Source organism: Myotis yumanensis, unplaced genomic scaffold (genome assembly GCF_028538775.1).
Source record: "Myotis yumanensis isolate MYYU_CA2020_CCGP unplaced genomic scaffold, mMyoYum1.0.hap1 SCAF_17, whole genome shotgun sequence".
Lineage (NCBI taxonomy): Eukaryota > Metazoa > Chordata > Mammalia > Chiroptera > Vespertilionidae > Myotis > Myotis yumanensis.
Genome location: NW_027223768.1, coordinates 7,263,764 through 7,290,481, shown reverse-complemented (window position 1 = coordinate 7,290,481; position 26,718 = coordinate 7,263,764). Strand labels below are relative to the sequence as shown.

Sequence of the window (26,718 nt, the reverse complement as noted above, 5' to 3'; positions counted from 1 at the left end):
GGCCTCGGATGGAGGGTGAAGTACCGAAGCTCCTCTGTTCTCTGTTGGAGACCAGGATAAAAGCCTTTCCCACATACCTGTAGCTAAGTGACACTTGTATGGAAGAAAAGCAGTACTTCAAGTTAAGTCAAAGTGAAAATATTACCTGAGTTAGAGGCACAGGGATTCTTTCATTTCTATGTCCTGTTTAATGTGACTACAACCATACTGGAGCCCTACTTCCTGAGTGATAGGTAGAACACTAGATTTTCCTATTTGACAGAAATTGAAAATCCAAAACAAAACCTTTGAACCACTGGTAGTCTCTGAGAGAAGAGCAATATGATCCATAGAGACATTGCTCCAAACACACACCTATTCTTTGCAAGTCTTTGTCTATTCACTATAACTAGAATAGTCGGAACCAATTTCAGACCCTTGAACGCTTTCTTCAAATACACTTCCACATGTTACCCTGAGAACTAAGGCTGAAGGGACGGATCAAAAAGGAGACTTAGACCATTTAAGAACAAAACAGGTATATTTCTATTGGACTACCTGATACAGAGGATGGTGTGGTATGGATGGATAGTATGAATGACAAATAATACAAATATATTTTATTTGAAATAAACAAATATGCTTACACAGCTCAATAGGTCACTTGGAAACAAATTCTTGCTTGACTGTATTACTGAGCAAAAACAAAGCTGAAGCACAAACACCCTTCTTTTTTGACATGTATATGCAGATAGGTAGGAAGACACTACTTGGTTTTTAAAAAACTGACCTTCCCTTAAGGCCTGGTCATAGAAGTGTAAACAATGTAAATGAATCCACCATTTCAGTTGTCATATCATATCTATGTCACCTGTGTATTCTGAGATCACACATATACCTGCCCATAAACCTAGAAGGGTTGCTATATCACAGTTACATTTAAGTTCTTGGCAGGCAGGACTGAGGAAAAGTCATGTAGAACAAGTTTTACATCCTATTTAGAACAAATCACTAGTATTCCCTTAAATAACAGGCTACAATAGAAAGATACTGCCGGGAAGTTATCCTTTTCACTTTGGTTCATTTTTAGGTTTTGTTTGTGATTTACAGAGCTGTTTGATTTGCTTGCCTATAGTACAATCCTGCCACATGTATTAAAGCACAGATACCTATTATTTCTTCATCTTCATTTTTCAACTCTGATACTCTACTACAGCCCTCGTAATGTCAGCAGTTCTGGAATATTAAAAAAACAATAACGGGTAAAACTCTGCTAAAAATGCAGATATCTACAACTACAATGGTACTAGACGGGAAGGAGACAATAAGGAAGGGAAAAAAGCAAACACGTTCATGTGCAGGGAATGTGGTTCAAGTCTTTGGATTTAAAAACAACTTCCCCGGAGAAGCTGGCTATAATGGAATTTCCAGAAAACTTCCTGTGCCCAACAAAAGGACCTGAAAAGCCCCGATCCAAACTTTTGAAAACTACAGTTACGCAATGCTCTAAGAGATGATCAAGGCAGTTGAGGGAGAGGATGGATGTGTCTTCCATTTGGCTACAGTTGGTAGCACAGCCTCTTTAGCTGTTGATGATCAGTATAAACCATGGAAGTACCAGGTGTGCTCTGAAGGACAGGGGTAGAAAAGCAGTGAACATATTACCTGTCTATATCAGAAACAGGGCTTTATGGCTAGGAAAATTTTCTAAACAGTAAAATGACTCCAGGATAGACCTTTCTCTCCATCATTAAATGTGGCAGAATTAAAAAAAAAAATTTTACAAGTAGATATAGTGAAAACAGAAAATTACAAGTCAGAGAACATAAAAGTATCAAGACAATGCTATAGGTTCAACAGTATTCCATGAGGCTAGAAAACCTGTTAACTTTGAAAGCCCTAGCAAAATATCACTCTTGTTTATAAATCACTTATTTATCATATGACCATACATTGAAACCTTTCTTTTCATGTACTGAAGAATCTTAGATCAAGCCTTTAAGCATTCTGCATTTCTTTGCCAATCTTGTAGCTGAGTATCTTGTTCCAGTCGATTTTGGTGCGGGTAACTGGAAGCTGCCGGCGCAAGGCCTTGAATGTGGTGTCTGACATTGTTTGATAGTTTTCACTAATTGCTGTCTGCAATGGATAATTAAAGCCAAGTTACTTGAACAGAAAGTAAAGTAAATGAGGTCAAGGACATTCTTGAGTCCCCTAGGAAGAACAGACAGGACATATTATTTCTACTGAACTCCTCTCCAATCTCTGAAGTGGGTTAAGAAGCCCACCTATATTATTTATTAAACTAGGGCTATAGTCCCTTTCCATATCAAAACCTTGATTGTAAGTACAATGCCAAGTTGCAAGGTCTGCAAATTCTCCATACTTAGTAACACTGAACAACACATTTTTATGTTACAAGGACAAAGAGAAGTCTAACAAAATATGCTAACAGCAAAATAAGAAGGTAGTAAGTCTAGAAAAGTTAGTTCTAAATCTTCTTACCTGATACTCATTTTCTGCATGTTCTATGATTTTAATAAACTCCTTGGCAGTTTGTGCTTCATTCTAGTGAAGAGAGGAGAAAAGAAAAATATGAAAGCAGTGAATAAAGAGATAGCGAGAAGTCTATCTTAACTAACATGTGCACAATTTATAGTTTATCAAGTGTTCCCATGCACATTATCTTCTCTGATTCTCTTCAACAACCCTGTGAAGATCTGTTATCATCATCACTTCCTTTTTGCAGAAAACAGAATCCTCTTAAGTGACTTGACCAAAATCATACAGCTTTTGAATGATAATGATGGGATCTGAATCCAGGCCTTTGCCCAAAAAAGGCCATGCTCTTTTCAATCTATCACAGTATGCCCATAAGGCACCATCATGATGTCTTCATATTTTTTCATTTTTGTTAATCCTCACCCGAGGATATTTTTTCCACTGATTTTTAGAGAGTAGAAAGGAGGGGAAAGAGAGAGAGAGAGAGAGAGAGGGAGAGGGAGAGAGAGAGAGAGAGACAGAGAGAGAGAAAGAGAGAGAGAGAGAGAGCAATTGGTTGCCTCCTGCATGTGCACCGACCGGGGTTGGGGATCAAGCCTGCAACCTAGGTATGTGCCCTTGACCGGAATCAAACCTGAGAACCTTCAAGTCAAGGGCCAACTCTCTATGTACTGAGCCAAACCAGTTAGGGTGATATCTGTAGATTTTTATGCCTTGAAAATATTTCTGCTTTAAGATGATATTAACAATGCCCTCAGATATATCGGTCATATAAGTTAAGCTCATATATTCCTCTATTTATTATTTATGATGCTAACCCAACCGATCACATTTTGCTTTACACGATTCAGATATAAAATGAACTGAATCTCTCTTCCTTTCACCATTAAGTACAACAGAATTAAAGGCAGGAGGGTAAGATTTAACGCAGAGCAGCAGTCCTCAGATTCTTTCAAATAGTCAAAACTATTTTCAATCCTATATAATAAAAGCATAATATGCAAACTGTCCCCTCAGCCAGGAGTTCTGCCGGGAGTTTGACTGCTTGCTCTAAGTGCACTGACCACCAGGGAGCGGCGCAGAACACAGCGAGCATTGGCGACGTGGCACTGGCAGCGGGTGGCAGTGGAAGTGCTGCAGGTCCTGATGGGCCCCAACGAGAGAGCAGGACTGGGGTGGGATAGTGGAGCGGGTGAGTGGGCAATGCCAAGCCAAGGCTGGTGCAAGCCACTGGTCACCGGGCTGGGCCCATCACCCCGCTGATTTGATCATCCCACTGACACGGGCTCCCAGGTGCTGAGGGAGCTGACTGGGGACCCGATGCCCCGCCAATATGATCGCAGGGCGACCAGTGACCAGCAGTTGGGGGAGAGTGGGGGGCTGGGGGAAGGGAGGGAGTACCCGGCCAGCAGCTGGCAGCCGCTAGGGACCCTACCAGTGCACAAATTTTGTTCACTGGGCCTCTAGTTTTATAATAATACTAAGAGAAAGCTACTTGCCTTTTTTACTCTTACTCTCATGTATATTCAGTATAGTTTCATAGACGCTACATGTGTGTGATGATCTGATCACTCTGAGGCCAATGGCATGTGTAAAGCACATGAGGATTTAGTTCTTTTAGTAAGCCAGACATTGAACAATTTGTGAAAATGTAAACCAATGCCATTCTTTTCATTAATTATTTTTGGTTTGAAAAACATAGTTGTTTTCCATGAAAATGTTATTTAGGTTAAAAACTAATGGGCTTGTTACTGCAATTTTTAATTAATAAAAATTTAATATTTCTCAGTTTTAATTTTTTTGCATTTGAAATTTTTTTCTTTAAAAATATTTTCAATTACAGTTGACACAATATTCTATTAGTTTCAGGTGCACAACATAGTGACTGGACATTTATATGCCTTACAAAGTAATCATCCCAATAATTCTAGTATTCATATGGCACCATACAGTTTTTTATTTCTAATAAGGTAAATACTGATAGATATAAAACACATAAACAAAAACTACATGAGAGTGCTCAGTAACTTTTAGGAATATAAAGAAGTAGTGAGAATACAAGTAGTGAGAATATCCCTTCTTTCCAGGTACAGAACACAGAATACTTTTTGATGGAATATTCCTAAAAATGTTGTTTCTCTAAAGATATGAATGCAGCCCAATAGGATTTAGTTTGGCAATCTTTTTTTCCTCCTGGTTGTTACTGACTGAAGATATTGCTGTCCTTGAGCAAATCTCACAACTGAGAAAGAGAAAGACGGAAGTCTCAATTCTCTAAGGCCACTATTCTGAGTCAAAGACTTTGAACTAATATAGTTGGTTGGTTATATACTCTTATAAGCTGCCAAAATCAAAGCACTGAAAACAAACTGAATTTCTAACAGCAGAATCAGCCCTCAGGATCAACTCTAATTTTTAAAAGAGAAACAAGACACAAATGAGACAGACATTAAATTCTTCACACTCACCGAAACAGTTACTGAATCCTGTACATCTTTATGACTAACCAACTGAACATTGCCATCTTCATAATAGTGTACCTGTGTGAAACAATGTTGTGAGCAAGTTTATGTGAAGTTCATATAGAAACCTGTTGCTTAGGGCACATATCCATGCCTTAAGCCATTCCCAATCTTTACCAACTCTGAATGAATAATTATTATTACCAATGGTAATTTACTATGGCAGTTAAAATGCACAGAACACTCAAATTTAAGAATTCTCTCTTTCCTTTGCAGGGAAAACTGATTATTAAGTTCAACAAACATTTATTATGTCTTAATGCATTTCAGGCACCACACTAGGCATTGTGATGCAAAGAACTTGAATGATTTCACGCTTAACAGTATTAAAATAAAATCATTAAACATTAGTTTTAACCTGTGAAAACCAAGGAATTTTAATGGATTCTAATTCCTTACGCATCTTTCCATATGCAGTATCATCAATATTGACAAGCAGATTTGACCAAGTGCAGGAAAAGTTTGAGGGGTAAAGACAGGATTGAAAAACAAATATTGGTAAATTAGGCTACAAAAATAAGAAAGACAAAAGCAGTTGTAAGGATATAAGGTAAAGTGGGTGCTGTAATTATGAAAACAATTAGCAAAAAAAGAGGAATACACAAGAGACAGACTAATCAATCAATGACATAAGGCTCAGGAAATCTTGGCAACTTACAAGATAGGTTCAGTCATCTTAACATGGCTATAAACTGGTCATACAGAATAAGATGAGAATTTCCTTTGTTAAGTGCATTTGCACAGGGTCTTGGAAACAGGAGTTGTCATCTAAGTGGACAAGGTAGAGAAGGGTATCTAGCAAGGGGATAAAAAAGGACAAGAGAATGGAGCACAACTGGTTTCCTTGAGGGAAGAACAAAGAACTGACTGCAGATAAGGATGTGTGGAGGAGGGGAGTGTTGCATTGTGAGACATTGCTACGAAGTAAGCTGGAGATAGACTGTGAAGAGCAAACAGCCTTAGAAACCATGTTAAGAATTCAGACTTTCTCCTATTATGAGTGATGGGGACCCAGGGAAAGGGATTGTTTTAGAAAGATTATACTTGTGTTATGAACAAAATAAAGGGAGGGGAACTAAAATTGGGGGCATAATTCCAGAATAATAGTCCAGGTAAGGCCTGTTTCCTTTATCTAGTCCACACTATCAGGAGATAATTGAATAAAAGGAAATGTTTTCAGAGATAAAGCAGAAAAGGAAAAGAAAGGAGCAATAATCTGCAGTACCTTAGCATTATTTATTAAGTCATTACTATGTGTTAGGCATTATGTAACACATTTTACTTATTCCTTATATTTTCTCATGCAATCTTTATAAAAATTCCTGTTTTATTTACTTGATTTTAAAATCTTGTCACTATTGTAAAATAAACAAAACAAAATAACCCATTCATGTAGCTTTCTTCAAACCAAAGAGCTAAGTTTTATGTATATGTAAATACTTAAATGAGACAATATACATGAAAGACCATAAGTTACAGTAGCTGCTATATAGTCATTTCTTAATTATTACTTATTTTTCTATTTCCTAGAACTATTTTTTGATAATTTCTGGGAAGGTCTTAGGTTATCTTTGAGAGAAGAAAATAACAAGCAAGCAGTACACTCCACATGACTATCCTTTATCAAGCTAGAATAGCTCCCTCTGTTTACTTCCCCAGGAAGGAAGCTTCTATTTCTATTCACTACCATTGGTCTCCCTTTGCATCTACATATAGTTGTTTCTTATTTTTCATAACAGAACTTCCAATTTGAATGTTTCTGTGGAAGATGTGACATTTTAATATGCAGCCTATTAACATGTTGGGAATCTCACCTGAATCTTAAGTACTCCAACCACCTGGGCTGTAGGTGGTGTGATGGTGAACTTCCATTCTGATCTCCAACGACCATTCCTATTAAAAGACACACACACACATCACTATAGAATTAGCAATAAGCGTAAGTAAAAGGTGATTTCTCACTGAGGCAGATAATTTGGGAAAGAGAAAAAAGGAAACAAATCATTTCTAGTTTAACAAATCAAATATGTTTGCATACAAGTGGCCTAATCATAAGCCTTTTCCAAGTTATTTTTACTTTCATTTTTTATATTGGAGTAAAAAACCATGTTAATCTGTTCATGAGTGCCTCTTCCACAAACAGATGGATGAGCTGCTGTGTTATGCAATTAACCAAAGTATTGTTAACCAAATCCAAGTAAAACTCAGACTTTTTAATTTTTTTCTTTATTGTTTTTTTTTTTTTAGAGAGAGAGAGAAAGGGAAACATCAATTTGTTATTTAACTTATGCATTCACTGGTTGATTCTTATATGTGCCCTGACCAAGGATCGAACCTGAAACCTTAGCATGTTGGGACAACGCTCAATCAACTGATCTACCCAGCGAGGGAAAACTCAGACTTTTTTAAAAAAAATATTCATTTTATTGATTTTTTACAGAGAGGAAGGGAGAGGGATAGAGAGCTAGAAACATCGATGAGAGAGAAACATCAATCAGCTGCTCCTGCACACCCCCCACTGGGGATATGCCCGCAACCAAGGTACATGCCCCCGACCAGAATCGAACCAGGAACCCTTCAGTCTGCAGACTGATGCTCTGTCCACTGAGCCAAACCGGCTAAAGCCAAACTCAGACTTTTAACTGGGCACTTTATGAATCTGGTTTGGTTCCTTTCTAATATAAATGAGATACAAATAGAACATCTACTTTCTTACCAGAAATTTTTAGGCTGAAACTGGTGGCTTTCAATACACGCAATAATGGTCTGTTGCCCATCTATAGTTTTAGCATAAACCTATTGTTAAAAAAAAAAAAAGTTAGACTCTGAAAACACATTTGATCTAAACAACAAATGCTGTATAAAAGCAGTGTGCTAAATCGGTAAATCTTTTGGGGAAATAAAGAATCAGAGAGGATGAGCTGAAAATTCAAAAGAATTCATGGGATATGAACACTAAGCAGAACATATTAAGTTCTAGATGAGACAGAGGTACAGGAATACAGAGAGAAATACTGGTTTCAGATACAGGGGGTGCCAGTTAGGCTGGACCTTGTAAGACAGATGATGGTCTCATAAGTAGAGACTGGGAATAAAAGATGAGTAATGTTCAGGTAAGAAACTAGGGTTTGTTATATCTTTGTTATATCGCTTCCAGAACTAATTAACCAATATTAATCAGGAGGCCACGGAATTAATCTAGGCAGTAAGTTAGGGTAGTATCAATGGACAGCAAGATGCAGAAGCACAAAGATCTAGCAATATACTGCAAGTGAAGGGCAAAAGCAAGTAAGTACTTGCATGCTTGGGTAACTAGAAAGATGGTGGGTGGTACCATTAACAAATTGGGAAATTTAGATAGAAGATGTCTAGCTCATAGTTAGAAACACGTCTAAGCTAAAGACCTCTGATGACTTAAAAAAAAATTTTTTTTAAATTGATTTCAGATAGGAAGGGAGAGGGGAAGAGGGAGGGAGAGAGAGAGAGAAACATCGATGAGAGAGAATCACTGATTGGCTGCCTCCTGCATGTCCCCTACTAGGGATCAAGCCTGCAACCTGGGACCCTTCAGTTTGCAGGCTCTATCCACTGAGCCAAACCACCTAGGGCCTTTTTTTTTTTCTTGGTGGGAGTGAGGTAATTTCTAACGAAATGTGAAATAGGATACATTGACTGAGATTTAAAATTTTTATGCAACTGGGATTTAAGAAAATAATTTTCCATATAACATTTTCCATTCATACTCCTTTCAAACATTATTCAGGGAATAAAATGCAGGAGACTGTACCTAAGAAGAAAAAAGTGATGTTTGGCTGGCCAACGCCCTCAAAGAATGGGTAAAGGAAAGCAATTAAATACTCTCATAATGAAACAGGCAGATACTTAACAGTACAGAAGCCACTGGAATAATGGTCTTTCACATAGGCCCTTAAAGCGCTGTCACAGGATTCTCTCCAAGACTTCAGACCTCCATCTACTTCCTCTGGCTGGGGGTCACTTGCTTCTTTCCGTAAGTGATCAAACTTAAAGGAAATTTTGTTTCTGGGATCTAAAAATCTGCTATTACCCAAGTCACCGTGTTCTGTAATTAAGACCTTCCAAAGAATAATTACAATCATGAGTAATTTGTAAAAAAGAAAGTTGTTGACACATTTTACAAAGCAAATAAAATTTCTGAAGACAGTTAACTTCATTTAGTCAGATTTCTTCCTTACCAGTATTTCCATCAAGTAATTTTATTCTTTAGTCTAACCCTCATAAAGCTTCTTCTTAATGTTGCAACTTTTGTAACTAAAAGGTAAATATATCACATTAAAATTTTAATCTGCACTTCTTTAATTACTATTACTAGGCAATCTAACACTTTTCCAAGTTTGCTTTATATTCCCCTACTGGGTGCAGTTGGTTCATGCCTGTTCCTTATTTATTCAATGAACTCTTGACATCATCCTTAGGTATCTGAATAATCTTTTTATCTATTACTAGAGGCCCGATGCACAAAATTTGTGCAAGGAGCTCGGCCCTCGCAGCCCCGGCTTCGTCTGGAAGGTTGTCTGGAAGGTCGTTCGGCTGTCTGGTCTAATTAACATATTATGCTTTTATTATTACAGATGTTTGAAGTGCATATTACCTCCTTTTAAAATCTTATTTGTAAAACTTATTATGCAGAAGCCACTTTCTTTTACAAATTTTTCTAATGTTTCGTTATTACTCAAGTTATGATTCACTTTCCATTTCCTACTACAGCCCAGGAGTAGGGGCCAGGCAATGGTTCAAGGTCAGTTTGCTCTGGCATGAAACACTAAGAGACACCCAGAGGGACGGGCTTGCTGTTACATTATTTTTTTTTTTTCTTTCAAAAAAACAGATAAACTTTAAACCCAAGAAATAATCTAGATATATAGTTGGCACTGAAAATCAGTTAGATTAATCTTATATATTTTAGGAACTGTTTCCTTTTCCTTCTGTTTATGATACTTAGGTTTAAGGTTTCTCCACCCACTGCTTGTCTTTATGTTTGCTAGCAGTCTCCCTTCACTGTTGTTCTTGATCAGAATACTGCTGTATGGTCTATAATAATTTTCACAAGAATTGTATAAAATTTATTTGAAAAACAAATGTTCTCATATCATTTTCTACAGGCCTGGTGCACGACATTCATGCACTTGGGGGGTTCCCTCAGCCCAGCCTGCACCCTCTCGCAGTCTGGGAGCCCTTGGGAGATGTCTGACTGACGGCTTAGGGGGGAGCAGCCCTAAGCCATCAGTCGGACAATCTTAATGCTGCCATGGAGGCGGGAGAGGCTCCCGCCACTGCCATTGCACTTGCCAGCTGTGAGCCTGGCTTCTGGTGCACTGACCACCAGGGGGGCAGCTCCTGCATTGAGTGTCTGCCCCTTGGTGGTCAGTGTGTCTCATAGCGACTGGTCGTTCCACCGTTCGGTTGATTTGCATATTAGCCTTTTATTATATAGGATATTTCTACTCAGATAAGCTTTCCATATTATTTATATTTCTTATCCAGAAACATGACACTTAAATCTATTGTTTTCCATTTATTTTTCTGATCAGTTTTTCTGTGAGTTTATATGAACTGTGTGGCAGAAGACTCTCATTAGTTTCCTATCTAATATCCACTTTCTCCTTTTTCCTTAACAGAGCCTCAAAGGTTTTCAAGAAGGTAATGTATTCAATTAAAAAATGACAATTCCCAGCTAGGAATGATATGCATTCTGGCAAAAACATACGATTGGAAGGGGCTTCTGGAATGACCAATAGTACGTTTCAAACCTACCTCCTCTTTCCTTCCTGGAACACAGATTCACTGCCCAGAAATGGAGCAGCTATTTTGAGGGCATAATGAAAACCATACCTAAGAATGGCAGAATAGAGCTAGAAGCAACCTGGGTTTCTGATGACACCACAGGGCTGCCATATCAGCCCTATTACCTCCAAACTCCTACGTAACAAAAATAAGATCTCCATTTAGTTGACCCACTGTGGTTGATTCTTTGTTATATGCTGTGATATCTAATAAACCATACATCTTTAATTGTCCAAGTAATATCTTTTTTTTTTTTGCTGTTATGGCTAAGAATCTGATCTCCTTTTGACTACATTTTTAAGTTGGTTATTACTTATATGGAAATGTTGACAAAATTAGCCATTTTTATATCTACTTTGGTTCATAGGATTTCTATTATCTTTCAGACATAGCCTATGAAATAGAAATAATTTTTACCTGATCTTCATATCCTTCTATCTTCACAGGTGTGAACTGATCCATGTTATACTGGGCAAATGCACTGTTTTTCAAAAGTGAAAAAATAAAATAAAAAAGAAAGAATTATATATAAACACAAAACGTACTTCACATAATAGCAAAAGAGAAGGTGAAACACTCCCTGGTCTTTTCCCCTTTATCTCTAGGCAACTGGTGATATTGTAATGTCTTCCAGCTTTCCGCAGGAACTCCTCTCCACAGCATCTCAGAAGTGCACTAAGCTCTGAAATTCCCTTTTCCTCTCCACTCCTAAACTCCAACACAGCTCACATTTGGATGGTTCCTAAATTTTAAGCTATCTGATTATAGTGAATTACCAACAGTTTAATCATTTAGATAGGAGCTTTCAGTAATTCAAAAAGTATCTTCAATTGAGGCACTATTTTGGAAATCTTGTTTTCTTTGTTTCTGGGCTCTGAGGTAGGAGAGACCATAATTAAATGTTCTGGAAGGCACCCTGGCCAGTGTGGCTCAGTTGGTTGGGCATCCTCCTGTGCATCGAAAGGTGGCTGGTTTCATTCCGTCAGGGTACATGCCCAGGTTTCAGGCTCAATCCCCATCAGAGGGTGTGCAGGAGGCAGACGATTGATGCTCCGCTCTTACATGGATGTTTATCTCTCTCTCCCTTCCTCTTCCTCTAACAATCAATAAAAATATTTTTTAAAAATACCAAAAAATTAAATGTACTGGAATGTATCTGACATGGGGAGAGTGAGGTGAGAGTTGAGCATCAGTCAAGTCTCACAGGAGAACCTAAGGCTGAGTAGAGGTTATAAAAAAAAAAGTAAAAAGAAAAAGAAAGGGATAGAATAAAGATTCAAAGTACATGCCTCATATTGTTTATTTCTTCGGTGCTAGATTTATGAAACTGCATTTTCTTTTTTTATTTTTCATATTTTTTATTATTCATGTTTTCATCTTTTGCTTAAATCTGCATTTTCAATTGCTTCCTAGTACATCTTACAAAGTAAGCTAAAGTAAAAGATAAGGCAAAAGAAAGATGAAAATAAGCTTCAGTATAAAAAAACGTAATAGCCCTGACCAGTTTGGCTCAGTGGATAGAGCGTCGGCCTGTGGACCGAAAGGTCCCAGGTTCGATTCCGGCCAAGGGCATGTACCTTGGTTGTGGGCACATCCCCAGAAGGAGGTGTGCAAGAGGCAGCTGATCGATGTTTCTCTCTCATCGATGTTTCTAACTCTCTATCCCTCTCTCTTCCTCTCTATGAAAAATCAATAAAATCTATTTAAAAAACAAACAAACAGAAAAAAAACCCATAATACACTTATATGCTTATGCAGTATCAGTCCTCTCACACAATTCACTTGCCAAGAGAAGAATTAAACATCTCTCCAGCCCAATTTTAACCCACTAAAACATCTGCCAGATCACTCCTTTTAAGCAAAGCATAGAATCTTTCCTAGACTTTTCAAGAGAAACCAAAGTAACAAATATTTGAACATCAAATATTTAAGGCTAATCATCAATCTTCTCATCCTAAGTTATTGTTGTGTCTTTTAATGAATCATTTCCTTATAATACCATATCTCCATGTAGCAAAATAAGTCCTAAATACACTGGCTCTTTAGAATAAAATATAAATTAAGTGTTCATATTTATTATTTTTTTAAAAAAGCTTAAGAATAAGGAATAAATAAGTACTTCATTCTAGGGTATGTCCTAGACTGTAGATTACAAATATCAACACTAAAATCTGTTACCATCAGATCATCCTTGATTCTTCTTTCTCTCATACTTCACATCTAATCCATCAGTAAATCTTGTAGTTCTACCTTGAGTACATATTAAGAGTCTTACTCCTTCCCACCAATTCTACCACTGTCACTCTAAGTATAATTTTGATTTACACACACACACACTAATTACCTATCTTTTTTGCTCCAAAGTGACTTTTAAAAAATTAGGTGCCTGTATTTGTATATAAGAATTTCTGGTACCAAGAATTAACTAATCAGTTACAACCTTATTATGCAAGGTGACCAATAAGATGCAACTCCATTATATGACCTATATATTTATGGTTCAAGACAGGGTATTCACACCAAATAGCTATTGTTGTGTAGGTTACTGTCATTTATTAAAATTTGACAATCTAAGGGAAAAGAAGTCAGTGCTCCCTAATAAATGGTCACGTGTTGAATGTTTTAAAAATTCTTGTAGCACACTGGTTAAAAATTGCTTTAGTCCAAACCACCACCATTTATCTCTGAACCACTCGGTCTTCTAAGCACTCATTTTACTTCAATCTTTGCCCACCCCTACATAGCAGCCAGTGATTACCCTAAAATGTAAGAGTCATCATGTTATTCTCTGCTTAAAACACTAATAATTTCCTATCTCTCTCAGAATAAAACCCTCTCTTTAACATGGTCTACAAAACCCTATTTAGTGCAGAAGTGTTCGGAATTATCAGAGAATGATTCTGGTGGAAATCCAGGAAAGAGGGTAACTCCCAGGTTGTTTAAGCCTTCTTCATTTTACATAGAAGGCAATGATAAGGATGATAATTACTGGGACAACACTTACTGAGTGCTACCTATGAGGATTAGGACCAAGGGACCAAAGTACCTCATTATTGGAAATAAAACTGAACTCTTCATTTGTATGGAAAATCAAATATTTGAGCATAAGACATTCTCCTTTAGGAAGAGGTTTTCCAAGAATCTAGAGTCCATAAGAACCAGAATATTAATAAATACAAAGCTTTATTGTCAGTGTAATTAAAACTATTGAAGCATTTGAACTCACACCAAATTCTACTGTCACTCCTAACTGGAAATGGACAACAGGCTTAGGATGTACTCATCCTTGGATCTTGACATCCCACTCCCAAACCCCCTTACCAAGCACAGAGAAGAGTTAAGTTTGGGTAGCTCTCAAGGATAAAACTAAGACCAATAAGGCAGGAAGATTGAAGAACTTGCCTTGTGAAATAGTGAATTCATTATTAGAAGCATTCAGATGGAATAACCAAATGTTGACAAAACATAGATAAGATTTTTTCAATGAAAGGGCACAGGGTAAATGGGTTGAACTAGCCAGCCATTAATGTTTTTTTTTTCTATGGCAGAATCTATGCACCTAAGGGAAATTAGAATGTCTCTTTAGTGTGTGTCTAAATCAATGTATAATTAGGATATTTTTCATAATGATAATTATAGTGATGGCGTGCAAATTTTAGGTTTGTAGAATCTGGTCCCAAAATGAGTTCCAAAAAGCAGTATGGACAGGGCAGAAGATGACTGTTTCCCAGGCAGCAGCTTAACAGCTTTCTATAGTTAACATCTAAACCAATTATATTTCATACCAAATGCATTCATAATTATTTGATGTTCTGCATCAAAGTCCTTATCCCATCTCCCCACCTCACCCTTTCCCAGACATATCCAATTATGTTTTCCTCTTTACAAAGAAACTCTGGACCTGTTGGATAGAGAGTAAATTAAATAAAATATACTGAAGAGTAAAGGAGAGTAGTGATAAAGCCAGATAACCAGGGGCCTTGAAAGCTAGACAGTATTTAGAACTGAAGACGCAACGAAAACAAAACAAGCAAACCTATACCACTATAACATTTTTAAAAAACATATATTTTTATCGATTTCAGAGAGGAAGGGAGAGGGAAAGAGAGATAGAAACATCAATGATGAGAGAAACTCATTGACCGGATGCTTCCTGCACGCTCCCTTCTGGGGGTCCAGCCCGAAACCAGGGCATGCGCCCTTGACTGGACCTGAACCTGGGACCCTTCAGTCCGTAGGCTGATGCTCTATCCACTGAGCCAAACCAGCTAAGGCTACCACTGTAACTTTTTTAACACAAAGACAAAATGAAAATGCTTCTTTATAAAGATTAGCCTGACAAGTGATAAGTCAATGACTGGGTAGAATAACAGTGCTATTATTCTATGATTAATTCTTTTATTTATTTTTTATTGATTTCAGAGAGAAGAGAGAGACAGAAACATCAATGATGAGAGAGAATCACCGATCGGCCGCCTCCTGCATGCCCCCTACTGGGGAATGAGCCCGCAACGAGGGCACGTGCCCTGACTGGGCATCGAATCGCAACCCTATGGTTCATGGGTTGACACTCAACCGCTGAGCTACATCGTCTGGGATCCACTGTTAATTCTTACCATAAATTCACTTTATGAATATCTGCTATTCTTTGGCAATTTGAGAAACATTTTTATTCTTCAACTGCAGCCTAATCTTTCTATAACTGTTTTTTAAAAATTCAACAGGAGCTAAAAGAACTATAGAAGAAAACCCAAGAGCCAACATTTAACTCTGCTGTAATGGGGGAAATTCACACCAAAATAAATAACTAATAAGTAAAATAATATAATAAGCAAAATAATATAATGAGCTTTAAGAAAGTAAACATTTTGGTGGAACATGTTTTCTCTAAGAATAAAACAACTAAAACTGCTAAAATAAACTGCTTCATTTTGAAGTACTTTAAGCTAAGTTTTCAGGGTGTCAGTTTACTATTAACATAGTTTATGCAATATTAGAATAACACTGTAAACAGATTTTTAAAGATACTTACTGTGCTGCCCCTTCCCTGAGGAGATTGTCATTACTAAGTAGCAGCCGAACATCTGAGTAAGAAAAAAATTGTTAAAAGATGTTAAAATTACAATGTTCAATAGGACAAACTTGAGAGTTAAGCAGATTTCTAAATTAGATTAAAATTTTTTTAATTTATGATTTGAGAGAGAGAGGGAAGGAGAGAGAAACATTGATTTGTTGTTCCACTTATTTATATATTCATTGGTTGCTTCTTCTATGTGCCCTGACCAGAGATAACCTGCAACCTTGGTGGGACGACACTCTAACCAACTGAGCTACCTGGCCAGGGATCTAAATTTGACTTTTTAAAAATCAGATTTTGAAAGATTAGTCTTTGGATATATTGTTTCTAAAAATGCAAACAAATAGCTGCTAATGTTTATAGATTTGCACACAATTCTCAAAGAATTTCTTAACAAATGAAAAACATGGTTTACAGAAGGTTAAAGTAAGGACTGTTAATTTTCTATCTAAAGAATCCTTTAAAATCAGATTAAGAATTCCAAATTTGCCCTAGCTGGTTTGGCTCAATGGATAGAGCGTCAGCCTGGGAACTGAAGGGTCCCGAGTTCGATTCTGGTCAAGGGCACATGCCCGGGTTGCGGGCTTGATCCCCAGTAAGGGGTGTGCAAGAGGCAGCCAACCAGTGATTCTCTCATCATTGATGTCTCTCTCTGTCCCTCTTCCTTCTTTTCTAAAATCAATAAAAACATATTAAAAAAAAAAAAAAGAAATGCAAGTTTATCTGTAACATCAGGCTTAGAAAGCTGGGCACAATTTAGTCAGTGGCAGTGAAGTTGCTGAACATATCTTTCTTTGAATAATCTCACGTGGGAGCCTACAATCTTTTAAAAAAGCTGTGTTAAGAGTGTAGTCACTTTTCTTTTGTTACTAGAAACTACCAAGAATTAATTCCAAGGGGGAACACTAATTACAAACTGAAGGCCATTGACTCTTGGGGCTTCTGAAAGAAAGGACTGGCAGAGGCCAGATGTGTAGCAGGCCAATAAAAACCAGCCCTGAGGTCACAGGTAGCTTGCCAATTCTTTTTTTTTTGTAAAATATGTTTTTATTGATTTTAGAGAGGGGAAAAGGAGAGGGAGAGAGATAGAAACATGGATCAGCTACCCAGGCATGTGCCCTGACAGGGAATTGAACCAGCAACCTCTTGGTGCACTGGAGGGCGCCCAACCGAGTCACACCAATTTGGTATCAATTATTTTCATGGTACTGTACATTCAGTTCTCAAAAATAAAACAAGGGACGTCTAATTATGAAGACCATTAATATTATTAAGAATTTATCTGAACTAATCAGTCAGATAAAGTCAAGTCAAAGGAGTATTTTCTAAAAGCTCAGTTGTTGAAAATTTACATTCAGTCAATGTGGAAGACTAGAAAGGTTGCATTTGTTTCTCTTTGCTGTTAGTGCTCAAAATCTACAAACAAGTCTATAACAGAATGTCTTCATTTTCCTGTTGCATTATTTACTCCTTATAATAAATGTTTATATGTTCTCCTACTTACTCTTTCTCTACATCATTAATTTTATTAGTGGAGATTATGCTTGTTCTATAATGCTGGGTCAGATACAGATGAATATCACACAATCCCTCTCAAATAGGTAACTTTCTCATGTAAAACTAGAATTTCAAAATAAATGTTTGCTAAACTGAACCAAGATGCACAAAGATTATGATTTTACTTAAGGGTCCCCTTAAGATAAATTGAGATTATGATGACTGCTTTTATTGTGAAGTTCAAGATGCCTCATCTACATTTTTCATGCTGTAAGCTGTGTTAAGACAGTGAATAGGCCCTGGCTGGTGTGGTTCAGTTGTTTGAGCATCATTCCTTGCACCAAAGGATCACTGATTCCATTTCTGGTGAGGGAACATACACAGGTTCTGGTTTGACTCCTGGTAGGGGTGCTTACTGGAGGCAACCATTCAATGTTTTTCTCTCTGTTCTCTCTCTCTAAAATCAATAAAAACATATTTTAAAAAAAAGACTGAATAATATGGAAGGTTGTAAATGTATTAGAATTGTGATCCCCAAACTGGCTGTGACTCAGAATCACCTGAGAGAACTTGATATAACAGATTCCACCCCAGATCTAATGAATGAGAATCTTGAGAGGGTAACAAGCTGACATGTGTAAATATAACAAACTTCCCAGATGCAGCCAGTTTAGTCCCAATGGCTCTAGAAAATCTCTTATACTATGGCACTTTCTGAATGAAAGCACTGAAGAAATTTAAGCTATGATTTATAATGACAGATAAAAAACCATGAAAACAACTTAATATTCTTTCTTACACTCACATAAAATATGTAGAGAGTGCCTGGGAAGGCACATGAGCTAATTGTCGGATGAATCCAGTGGCGTCAGCAGAGCCACGTCCTGGAAACATTCCGTGCCAGAGGCAGGTATGTTGTCAGCCTGACCCTTAGGTCAGGTGCCAGGGAGTGGGTTTCATTATCTAAGTTCAGCCAGGCCCAAGGAACGGACACAATTATCTGGGCTCAGCCAGGAGTGTCAATTACAAAGAAGCCACAAGAATGAAGAATTGCAGCTTGATCTTTAACCATGATTTCACATAATTTCCTTTGTCTTAAACTCTAGTAAAACATTCTAGAACAGCGGTTCTCAACCTGTGGGTCACAACCCCTTTGGGGGTCGAACGACCCTTTCACAGGGATCGCCTAAGACCATCGGAAAACACATATATAATTACATATTGTTTTTGTGATTAATCACTATGCTTTAATTATGTTCAATTTGTAACAATGAAAATACATCCTGCATATTAGATATTTACGTTACGATTCATAACAGTAGCAAAATTACAGTTATGAAGTAGCAACGAAAATAATTTTATGGTTGGGGGTCACCACAACATGAGGAACTGTATTAAAGGGTCTCGGCATTAGGAAGGTTGTGAACCACTGTCCTAGACTCATGCTGTATATAATAAACGTGCTGCACCAGCTCTGGGTCACTGTCCTTTCATCAGAGGGCAGCTGTCCCACCGGGCCCAGCTTTCCCTACTGTCTCTGTGTCTGTCTCGTTCTTTTTCTCAATCCCCTGTCGCCCCTACTCAGGACTCGTCGTCCGCTCTCTAGCTGTGCTGGCCGCGGTCCGAGACAGAAATACTTATAAAAATAGGTATCCCAATTTACGTGTTAATACCATGTTTTTGACTCAGACCTCAGTATGCTTTGACACTAGTATTAGCTGGGTGACACTGAGTATATTATTTTAACCTCTTTGAATACTGATTTCTTTAGCTATAACTATAGTATGTTGTAAGGATTAAAAGAGTTAACAAGTACTCAATGAATGCTTACGTTACTAAGGAGGGCTTAAATAACTAAATACCAATCTTTACTTACCATTGAATACTTCATTAAATTCCCCTGGGGGTGCATGAGTGATGAATTTAGCAGCTATGCGTACCTAGAGAAATAAAATTTACAGAAAGAGAGTTATGAAAAGTAACAAATAAAAAGGAAAGGAATTAGCAGAGTATAACATTTTCAATACTAGTGGCCCGGTACATGGATTTGTGCACATTGAAAGGAAATTAATTAGAAGAAAGATTCGTGCAGTAATTACATTACTGCAAAAAATTACATGTCGAAATAGTATATATAATATAGTATTATAAAATTAAAACACACGTGTGATTGGCGCCAGCAAGAGCTTTATATGTATCGCGCATGCACGAGTCAACGTTTATTCTGAAATTGCCAGTGCATGGCATATGTGCCGGCTGGCCAGCCAGTCAGAATACGCACGGTCGGTTACTTTAGCCTTTGATATAGATAGATAGATATCCCTTGTTTACTTTTTTTTAATACACTTTTTCGATTGATGGGAGAGGGAGAGAGATAGAAACATCAATGATAAGAGAGAATTATTGATCAGCTGCCTCCTGTACACCCCACACTGGGGATCGAGCCTGCAACTCGGGCATATGCCCCGACCAAGAATTGAACACTCAACCACTGAGCACACAGCCCGGGCAAATATATCCCTTGTTTAAACCTTTAGGTCAGCCGTGGGTAAACTACGGCCCGCGGGCCCGATCCGGCCCGTTTGAAATGAATAAAACTAAAAAAAAAAAGACCGTACCCTTTTATGTAATGATGTTTACTTTGAATTTATATTAGTTCACACAAACACTCCATCCATGCTTTTGTTCCGGCCCTCCGGTCCAGTTTAAGAACCCATTGTGGCCCTCGAGTCAAAAAGTTTGCCCACCCCTGGGTTAGGTTCTAGTCACCTTATATTCTCCATTATTACAATCTTCATCAATAATTATAAACAATGGCAACTTTTTTACTGATCAAAAAAAAAAGTGTTCCATAACAGAGAAAAAACTCATGGACACTGACAACAGTGTGGTAATTGGTGGGGGAGGAAGGGAGGTAGAGGAGGGCGTAGAGGGAATAAATGATGATGGAAGGAGACTTGACTTGGGGTGGTGAACACACCATACATTGTATAGATGACGTGAATACAGATAATAGTAGTAGGAATGTGGACAGGTTAGATATATTGCTAACTGAAAACATACAAAGGAAACTGGTATATTGGTAGCCTCTCAGGGGAACTGGGTGGTTGGAAAACGGGTGGGAGGGGACTTTTTACTTAAGCCCTTTTCTACCATTTTAATTTGAAGCATGTGGTTATAGTTCCTATATACCTAAATACTTTTTTTTAAATGAAGGAACAGAATCTAATAAAAGGAAGAATCAACGGGATTGGAATACTAATTGAACATGAGAGGAAAGACTAAGTGAAAAAGATAATGCCAATGTTCTGAGGTTGTGTGATTAAAAGAGAATAATGGGATGAACAGAAATGCTGAGATTAACAGGAGGTTCTGATGCAGGTAGAAAGGAAAATAACAGTAAGTGCATATTAAAAGTATCACCTAGTTCAGAAATCCCAAAGCAGTCACATTGTCTTCAGTATCACAACTACTTTTCCCTATCCAGGCTTATTTTCAGAAGATGATCCATATAAGGATATTTATTTATTTATTTCAAGAAGATGAGAGAACCTATATTCTTAGATTTGTGCACTGGAGAGAGGAAAGAGCAAATGATATCTGATCCTAGTGTTTTTCTGGGTTCTAAAGGAGGGGATTTATAGCAGATGAAGGAAATACTTTTATTTGGGGTTTTGCAAGGCTAGAAGTATATACACATAGTCATTTTGGTATGCATAATGCTTTGCAGCTTTATAGGATTTACTAGGAAAAATGCTCCCGGGGGGTGAGAGGTGGAGGGGTGTCAAATGTTCCCAGTAGTGACAAGGCAGGGCATCAATAATAGCAGCAGATGCTCAAGGACAATGAATACCGAAAGAGGCACCCAGAGTGTGGACACAACCTGAACATAAGAAATATCTAGAGATTATCAGAAACAGTTGGGGGTGGAGAGAAGAGAGAGATGAAGGAGCATGAGTTGGGGAAATATTAAAATGAAGGTGTAACTAATTGGTCTCATTCATACCGATAGGTTGTGCCTACACTATCTACCTGGTCCTATGCTAGGCATTGGATAAAAACATGGTTTCAGTTACCAAGGAATTCCGTTTTGTTATTAGGGCAAATGTGCAAATGCAGATAATGACAGAAACTCCTCAAACATTTTAATGTTTCAATTTTAAAACATATATTTTTAAAATCAGAGTTTGAAAAAGTTCATTAAATTCTGTTCGGCTGGTTTCATCCAATTCCTCTTATCTCCCAATTTTATAGGAAAACTGAGGCCTATACAGGTTAGTGATTTTTTCCAAAATCACACTGGTGGCTAAAAGCACAGCAGGGAGAGGCCAAATCTCCTGACTCTCAGAATCATTCTTTCCCACTACATCACAGTATCTCATTTATAATTCAGTAAATGAAGGCCTCCTATTCTGTCTTTCTTTTCAATCACTGTTACATGGAATAAAGTGTAGTAAAAAAAGCATGGCTTCTGAAACAGACAAACCTGGGGTTTGAATTTTCTGACATATTACACTACTTCGCTTGGCATTAAGGCTGGTCTTAATAAAATTGCTAGATGTTCTAAAATAAATTATAATAAACCTATACTTAACCAAAGATTGGGCATCTGATTTTGTACTTGCTGAAAATTTATGCTCCTGTACAAGGATTTTATAACAGATTATATGAGTATTCATCAGCAAAGCGAACTGGAAAAACGGAAGATAAAAGAATAGTAGTGTTAATACTAATTGATGACTTGTTAGAAAAGACCACGGCAAATAAGCTTCAGGGTTTACTTGATAAGGGTAATAACTCCTCTAGTCAATCAAGGAGGTAATCAAAATCAAGGAAATCCAGTTTAAAAGTGTAAGTAGTAGCCCTAACCGGTTTGGCTCAACGGATAGAGCGCCAGCCTGTGGACGCAAGGGTCCCAGGTTCGATTCCGGTCAAGGGCATGTACCTTGGTTGCGGGCACATCCCCAGTAGGGGGCGTGCAAGAGGCAGCTAATCGATGTTTCTATCCCTCTCCCCTCTGTAAAAAATCAATAAAATATATTTTTAAAAAAAGTGTAAGTAGTTTCATGAGCTCTAATAGGGCCTTTTGGCATTCATATACAACATTTTCCACATCTCTCCTAAATAATTTTGATAAAACTGTTCCTCAAAAAGTGCCTTAAAGATGGGATCATTGTCTACACTTAAAGCATACAGATCCACTTTTCAGTTATGGTATTTTTGTGGTTGTACACAAATATTCCACTAGTTAGGCTGAAGGAAAAAAATATGCCAGTCACACTGTTTTTCAGCCTTAAAATTCTCTCTGCATTTTTTTTAAGATGCTGAATCAGCTTTCTGTGCCCTTAGTGCTCTTGCAAACACGGTGAATGTTCTTAAAACACACAGGACTTTCTGTAAGAAGTGTGGCAAGCACCAACACCAGAAAGTAACACAGCCTGAGAAGGGCAATGATCCCCTGAATGTGCAGGGACAGTGGCGTTGTGACAGGAAGCGGAGTGGCTATGGTGAGCAGACTAAGCTGGTTTCCCGCAAAAAGGCTAAAATACAAAGGAGATTGTGCTGAGGCCTGAATATGTTGAGCCCAACTGCATCTAAGAGAATGCTGGCTATTAAGAGATGCAAGCATTTTGAACTGGGAGGAGATAAGAAAAAGAGCCCACTGATCCAGTTCTAAACTTCATATTTTATTTTATCATGTGACAATAAAATCTTGAGGATAAGAAAAATGCTGAATCATGAAATAAAGGAAACAGACATGCAAAGAACCCAAACAAGTTGCTCATCTCATATTTTAAGTTTCCTAATTACTGTATCTTGTCATTTTGGTCCTGTTAAGCTCTTGGAACTAAGTAACTGAAGGGTCTTAGTAACTAGAAGTGTAGAGCTCATTCTCAGAAACTGAACTGGAGGATAAGACTGAAAGCACTTATTTCTACAAGTTATTACACTTTCTACTTCCTGTTTTATTTAGGCAGCTCATCATGACCATTTCAGGTAACAATGCAGAAGTTAAAAAACCCAACTTCCTCTTTATAAAGTGATAAAAACTTCAGCAGTTAGTTATGAAAATGGTTGATCTTACTAGCTTTTACAGAAATACTTGCAAGGAAATCAGAGACCATCATCATGAAATTTACCTCTATGTTCACTGCTTTCAGAAAATGTAACAAAAATAAAAAACTGTACTGGCATCATGACATATATCCCTTAAAAAACAAAAAAAAACAACCCCAAATCAAATGCAGCTGAGGTCTCCGTTAAAAACAGAAAAAATGGCCGAAACCGGTTTGGCTCAGTGGATAGAGCGTCGGCCTGCGGACTGAAGGGTCCCGGGTTCGATTCCGGTCAAGGGCATGTGCCTGGGTTGCGGGCACATCCCCGGTGGGGGGTGTGCAGGAGGCAGCTGATCGATGTCATCGATGTTTCTAGCTCTCTCTATCTCTCTCCCTTCCTCTCTGTGGAAAATCAATAAAATATATTAAAAAAAATAAATAAATAAAAAATAAAAACAGAAAAAATGGAAACTTTAGAGTTCCTTCAAGGAAGAACCAATCCAAATTAAGGCTAAAAATCTTTTAAAATATTTGTTTGTAATAGTTCTGTGGTTGTGAAAATTTTATAGGATAAGAATCTCATTTAAGAGTTACTTATGTTTCTGAATGCTAAGATATTCATATCAACAAGTCTTGTTAGAAAAATACTTTCTCAATTCTTGAATTCAGTTAAAAGGATGCAGAAGCCTGGAAAAGAGGGCAAGTAGGGTATGAAGCTGAAGAGAAATGAAGAAATCCTACAAGCCAAAGCCCTTCCTTTCTACTTATAGATCCACAACAGAGAAATACTGTCAGTTTCATCTCTGTCTGTGAATAAGAATCTAACAAAATATCAGAAATCTCAAATCATATGGATTTATTGAGACACTTACTATAGCAGTTATTCTTAATTATCCACACTAATGAAGACAATGTGGTTAATTTAAAAACTGTTTACTGAACGGGAAATTCATCAGCTTTTTTGGCAGATTTACCTTACTAATTTTGATTTCCTTACTATGTCATTAAAATTAAGCAACACATCAGGTATGCTGGGAGATGAAAGGAACCTCATCTATTGAGGTCAAATCTATTATTATAAAATCAATACTATGAATGTTATTAAACACTGACAATATTCAAAGATTTTTATTTGCACTTTGAAATACACATATATTTTCCAAATTTAATTAAAAAGGCATTCTAACTCAGTGTCAAAGACAAAAACCTGACAGCACTGGTAAATGTAGTTATTACTTGGGCACAATAAACTTCAAAGTTTACTGTTTATTGTTATTCAAATACTTAGTGATATTTTGTTGTAACAATATTTTTGCTTAAAATAAGTGACCCATTAGTTGGACTAAAAAATATTTTGTTATCCTATGATTTTTCACTGTAATCTAACTTCATCTGAATCATAACTGTTTGCCTTAGAAAAAGCATTTATTAGTTTTCTCTCCAGCACAAGTTCATATAAAATGCTTCCTCCCTCCCCAAACTTATATGTTTATGGGAATTTCCAAGAACGAGAACATTTAACGCTAAAGTGCTGTTCAATGGCTTGTGAGTGTTTAGCACATTCCTCAGTATTTCAAAATGGCATGCCATATGTAGGTATACTGTGTCAAATCATTCTGTGCAGAGGACTCCTGGAGCATAAATAGTCCCCTCCACCATCCCAATCTTTTTATTGAAAAAAAAGAGAGAGAGGAAGAACTGAAATACATTTACAAAGCACTCAAGCGTGTTTGCACGCCACTATAGGAAACAAAAGACATAATTCTTGTCCTAAAGTGAGTCAACTGCCCTAGCGGGTTTGGCTCAGTGGATAGAGCTTGCAGACTGAAGGGGCATGCAGGAGGCAACCGATCAATGATGGTCTTTCATCACTGATGTTTCTCTCTCTCTCCCTCTCTCCCTCTCCTTTCCTCTCTGAAATATATATATACACATACATATATATATACATGTGTATGTGTAGGGTGTGTATGTATGTACACACACACACACACACACACAGTAAGTTGTTAAAAAGATATAAAGTTCGTCACCTAATGAAATAATTCTAATTTCCGCAGGCCCTAAAATCTCATAGTTACCGAAAAGCCTGACAAGCTGTTAAGAAAGATGCGCAGCTGTCAGAAAAAGAAAAAGTTATTCCACCTGACATAGAATATGCTCTTGCATTTAAGACACTTTTGAAGGAAGCAGCACACAAATTACACACTGACAAACTCCACTGTAATCAGACATCGCAGGGGAGCATCAGAGGCGGCACGATGCTGTTGCCCAGGCTTGAACGCGTTACCCTGAGGTTTACGTGCTCTATAAAACCTTTCTGGAGTTTAAAAAAAAACCACAAAAAAACACACAACACCCACACAAAAACCCGTTGGCGAATCTTAATCGGTTAACAAGAAACCGAAAACCATTTTTCAACTATTATCAGACGTAAGGGATGGAGTCCCGGCGGGGCCCGGGGTAGACCCAGGCGATCCAGGGAGCGTCTGCAGGGAAGATGGTGCTCACATCCGGCGCCCGGAGGCTCCCACGGGGGTCACTGCCGACAGACCAGCTCCTGGGACCCGGGGAGAGGCGGGCACCACGGAGGGACCGCTTTGTCCAGGAGTCGTGACAGCAGAATCACTTCCAGGGGAAGGAGGGGCGGAAGGGAAGTGAAGGGGCCACCAGACCAGGAAGTGACCCGCCCTAAACAAGCCTCAATCCTGGCTAACGAGGAGGGTGGGGTGGGGTGGGGTGGGGTGGGGTGGGGGTGGGGGGACGGGCTGAGCCCCAACAGCTCAAGGCGGTCCAACTGCTGCTTCATAGGTCGCGACATCACCATCGTCCCCTCTCTCAATTACAGAGGCGAGTCCGCAGCCACGACTCCATAAGGGAAAAGTCTCTGTTCTGGCAGCAAGGCCAGCGGGCTGTGCCGCAGGCCCGGGAGGAAGAGAGTTGAGAAATGGGGAACTGGGGCCACGGGGCGCCAGGGGGAAGACCCTCGGGAGGAAAGCGTCCCGAGCGCGGGAGGCGGACGCCTGCAGGGCTGAGCGGCTTCTTCCTCCCGGGGGGCCCTTCGGGGCTTCCCACGGCGGCCGGGCCGGGCCCCTCACCGCTGGCGCGGGGGGAGGTGAGAGAGAGGCGCGCCCCTTACCTTCTCCTCATCCGACACCCGATCCTCGAAGTCGGCCATCTTGGGCTGCTCTGGCCCAGCACGGCCGGGCGCGAGGCAGGCCGGGAAGGAAGCTGAGTGACGGCATCGCCGCGGGGGCCGGCG

The 26,718-nt window shown here is 38.4% G+C and overlaps 1 protein-coding gene across 2 annotated transcripts; it reads right to left on the bottom strand.

Annotated features, from left to right (window-relative positions):
- Nucleotides 1-582: 582 nt before the first annotated feature.
- On the bottom strand, nt 583-26,697 carry CAPZA1 (capping actin protein of muscle Z-line subunit alpha 1). Of its 2 annotated transcripts, none has more exons than XM_070397373.1 (10): nt 26,596-26,697; nt 19,277-19,340; nt 15,859-15,910; nt 11,244-11,307; nt 8,891-9,097; nt 7,720-7,799; nt 6,818-6,896; nt 4,950-5,021; nt 2,485-2,547; nt 583-2,118 (listed from the first exon to the last, which is right to left on the bottom strand). In XM_070397373.1, the coding sequence occupies exons 1-10, from the start codon at nt 26,632-26,634 to the stop codon at nt 1,978-1,980; spliced, it is 861 nt and encodes a 286-aa protein (XP_070253474.1). In that variant the 5' UTR covers nt 26,635-26,697; the 3' UTR covers nt 583-1,977. The 2 variants fall into 2 exon arrangements, with proteins under 2 accessions (XP_070253474.1, XP_070253475.1); XM_070397374.1 differs by lacking the exon at nt 26,596-26,697 and adding an exon at nt 12,116-12,257 and having other exon boundaries at nt 19,277-19,312.
- Between the last annotated feature and the right edge of the window lie 21 nt (nt 26,698-26,718).

What these genes read in the sequence shown, in the direction of transcription:
- CAPZA1 (XM_070397373.1), bottom strand. Translation starts at nt 26,634, where the DNA reads ATGGCCGACTTCGAGGATCGGGTGTCGGATGAGGAGAAG. An exon ending in GGGTGTCGGATGAGGAGAAG is followed by an intron (nt 19,341 to 26,595) that starts GTAAGGGGCGCG and finishes TTATTTCTCTAG; the next exon opens with GTACGCATAGCTGCTAAATT. An exon ending in AGGATTCAGTAACTGTTTCG is followed by an intron (nt 2,548 to 4,949) that starts GTGAGTGTGAAG and finishes TCTCTTCACTAG; the next exon opens with AATGAAGCACAAACTGCCAA.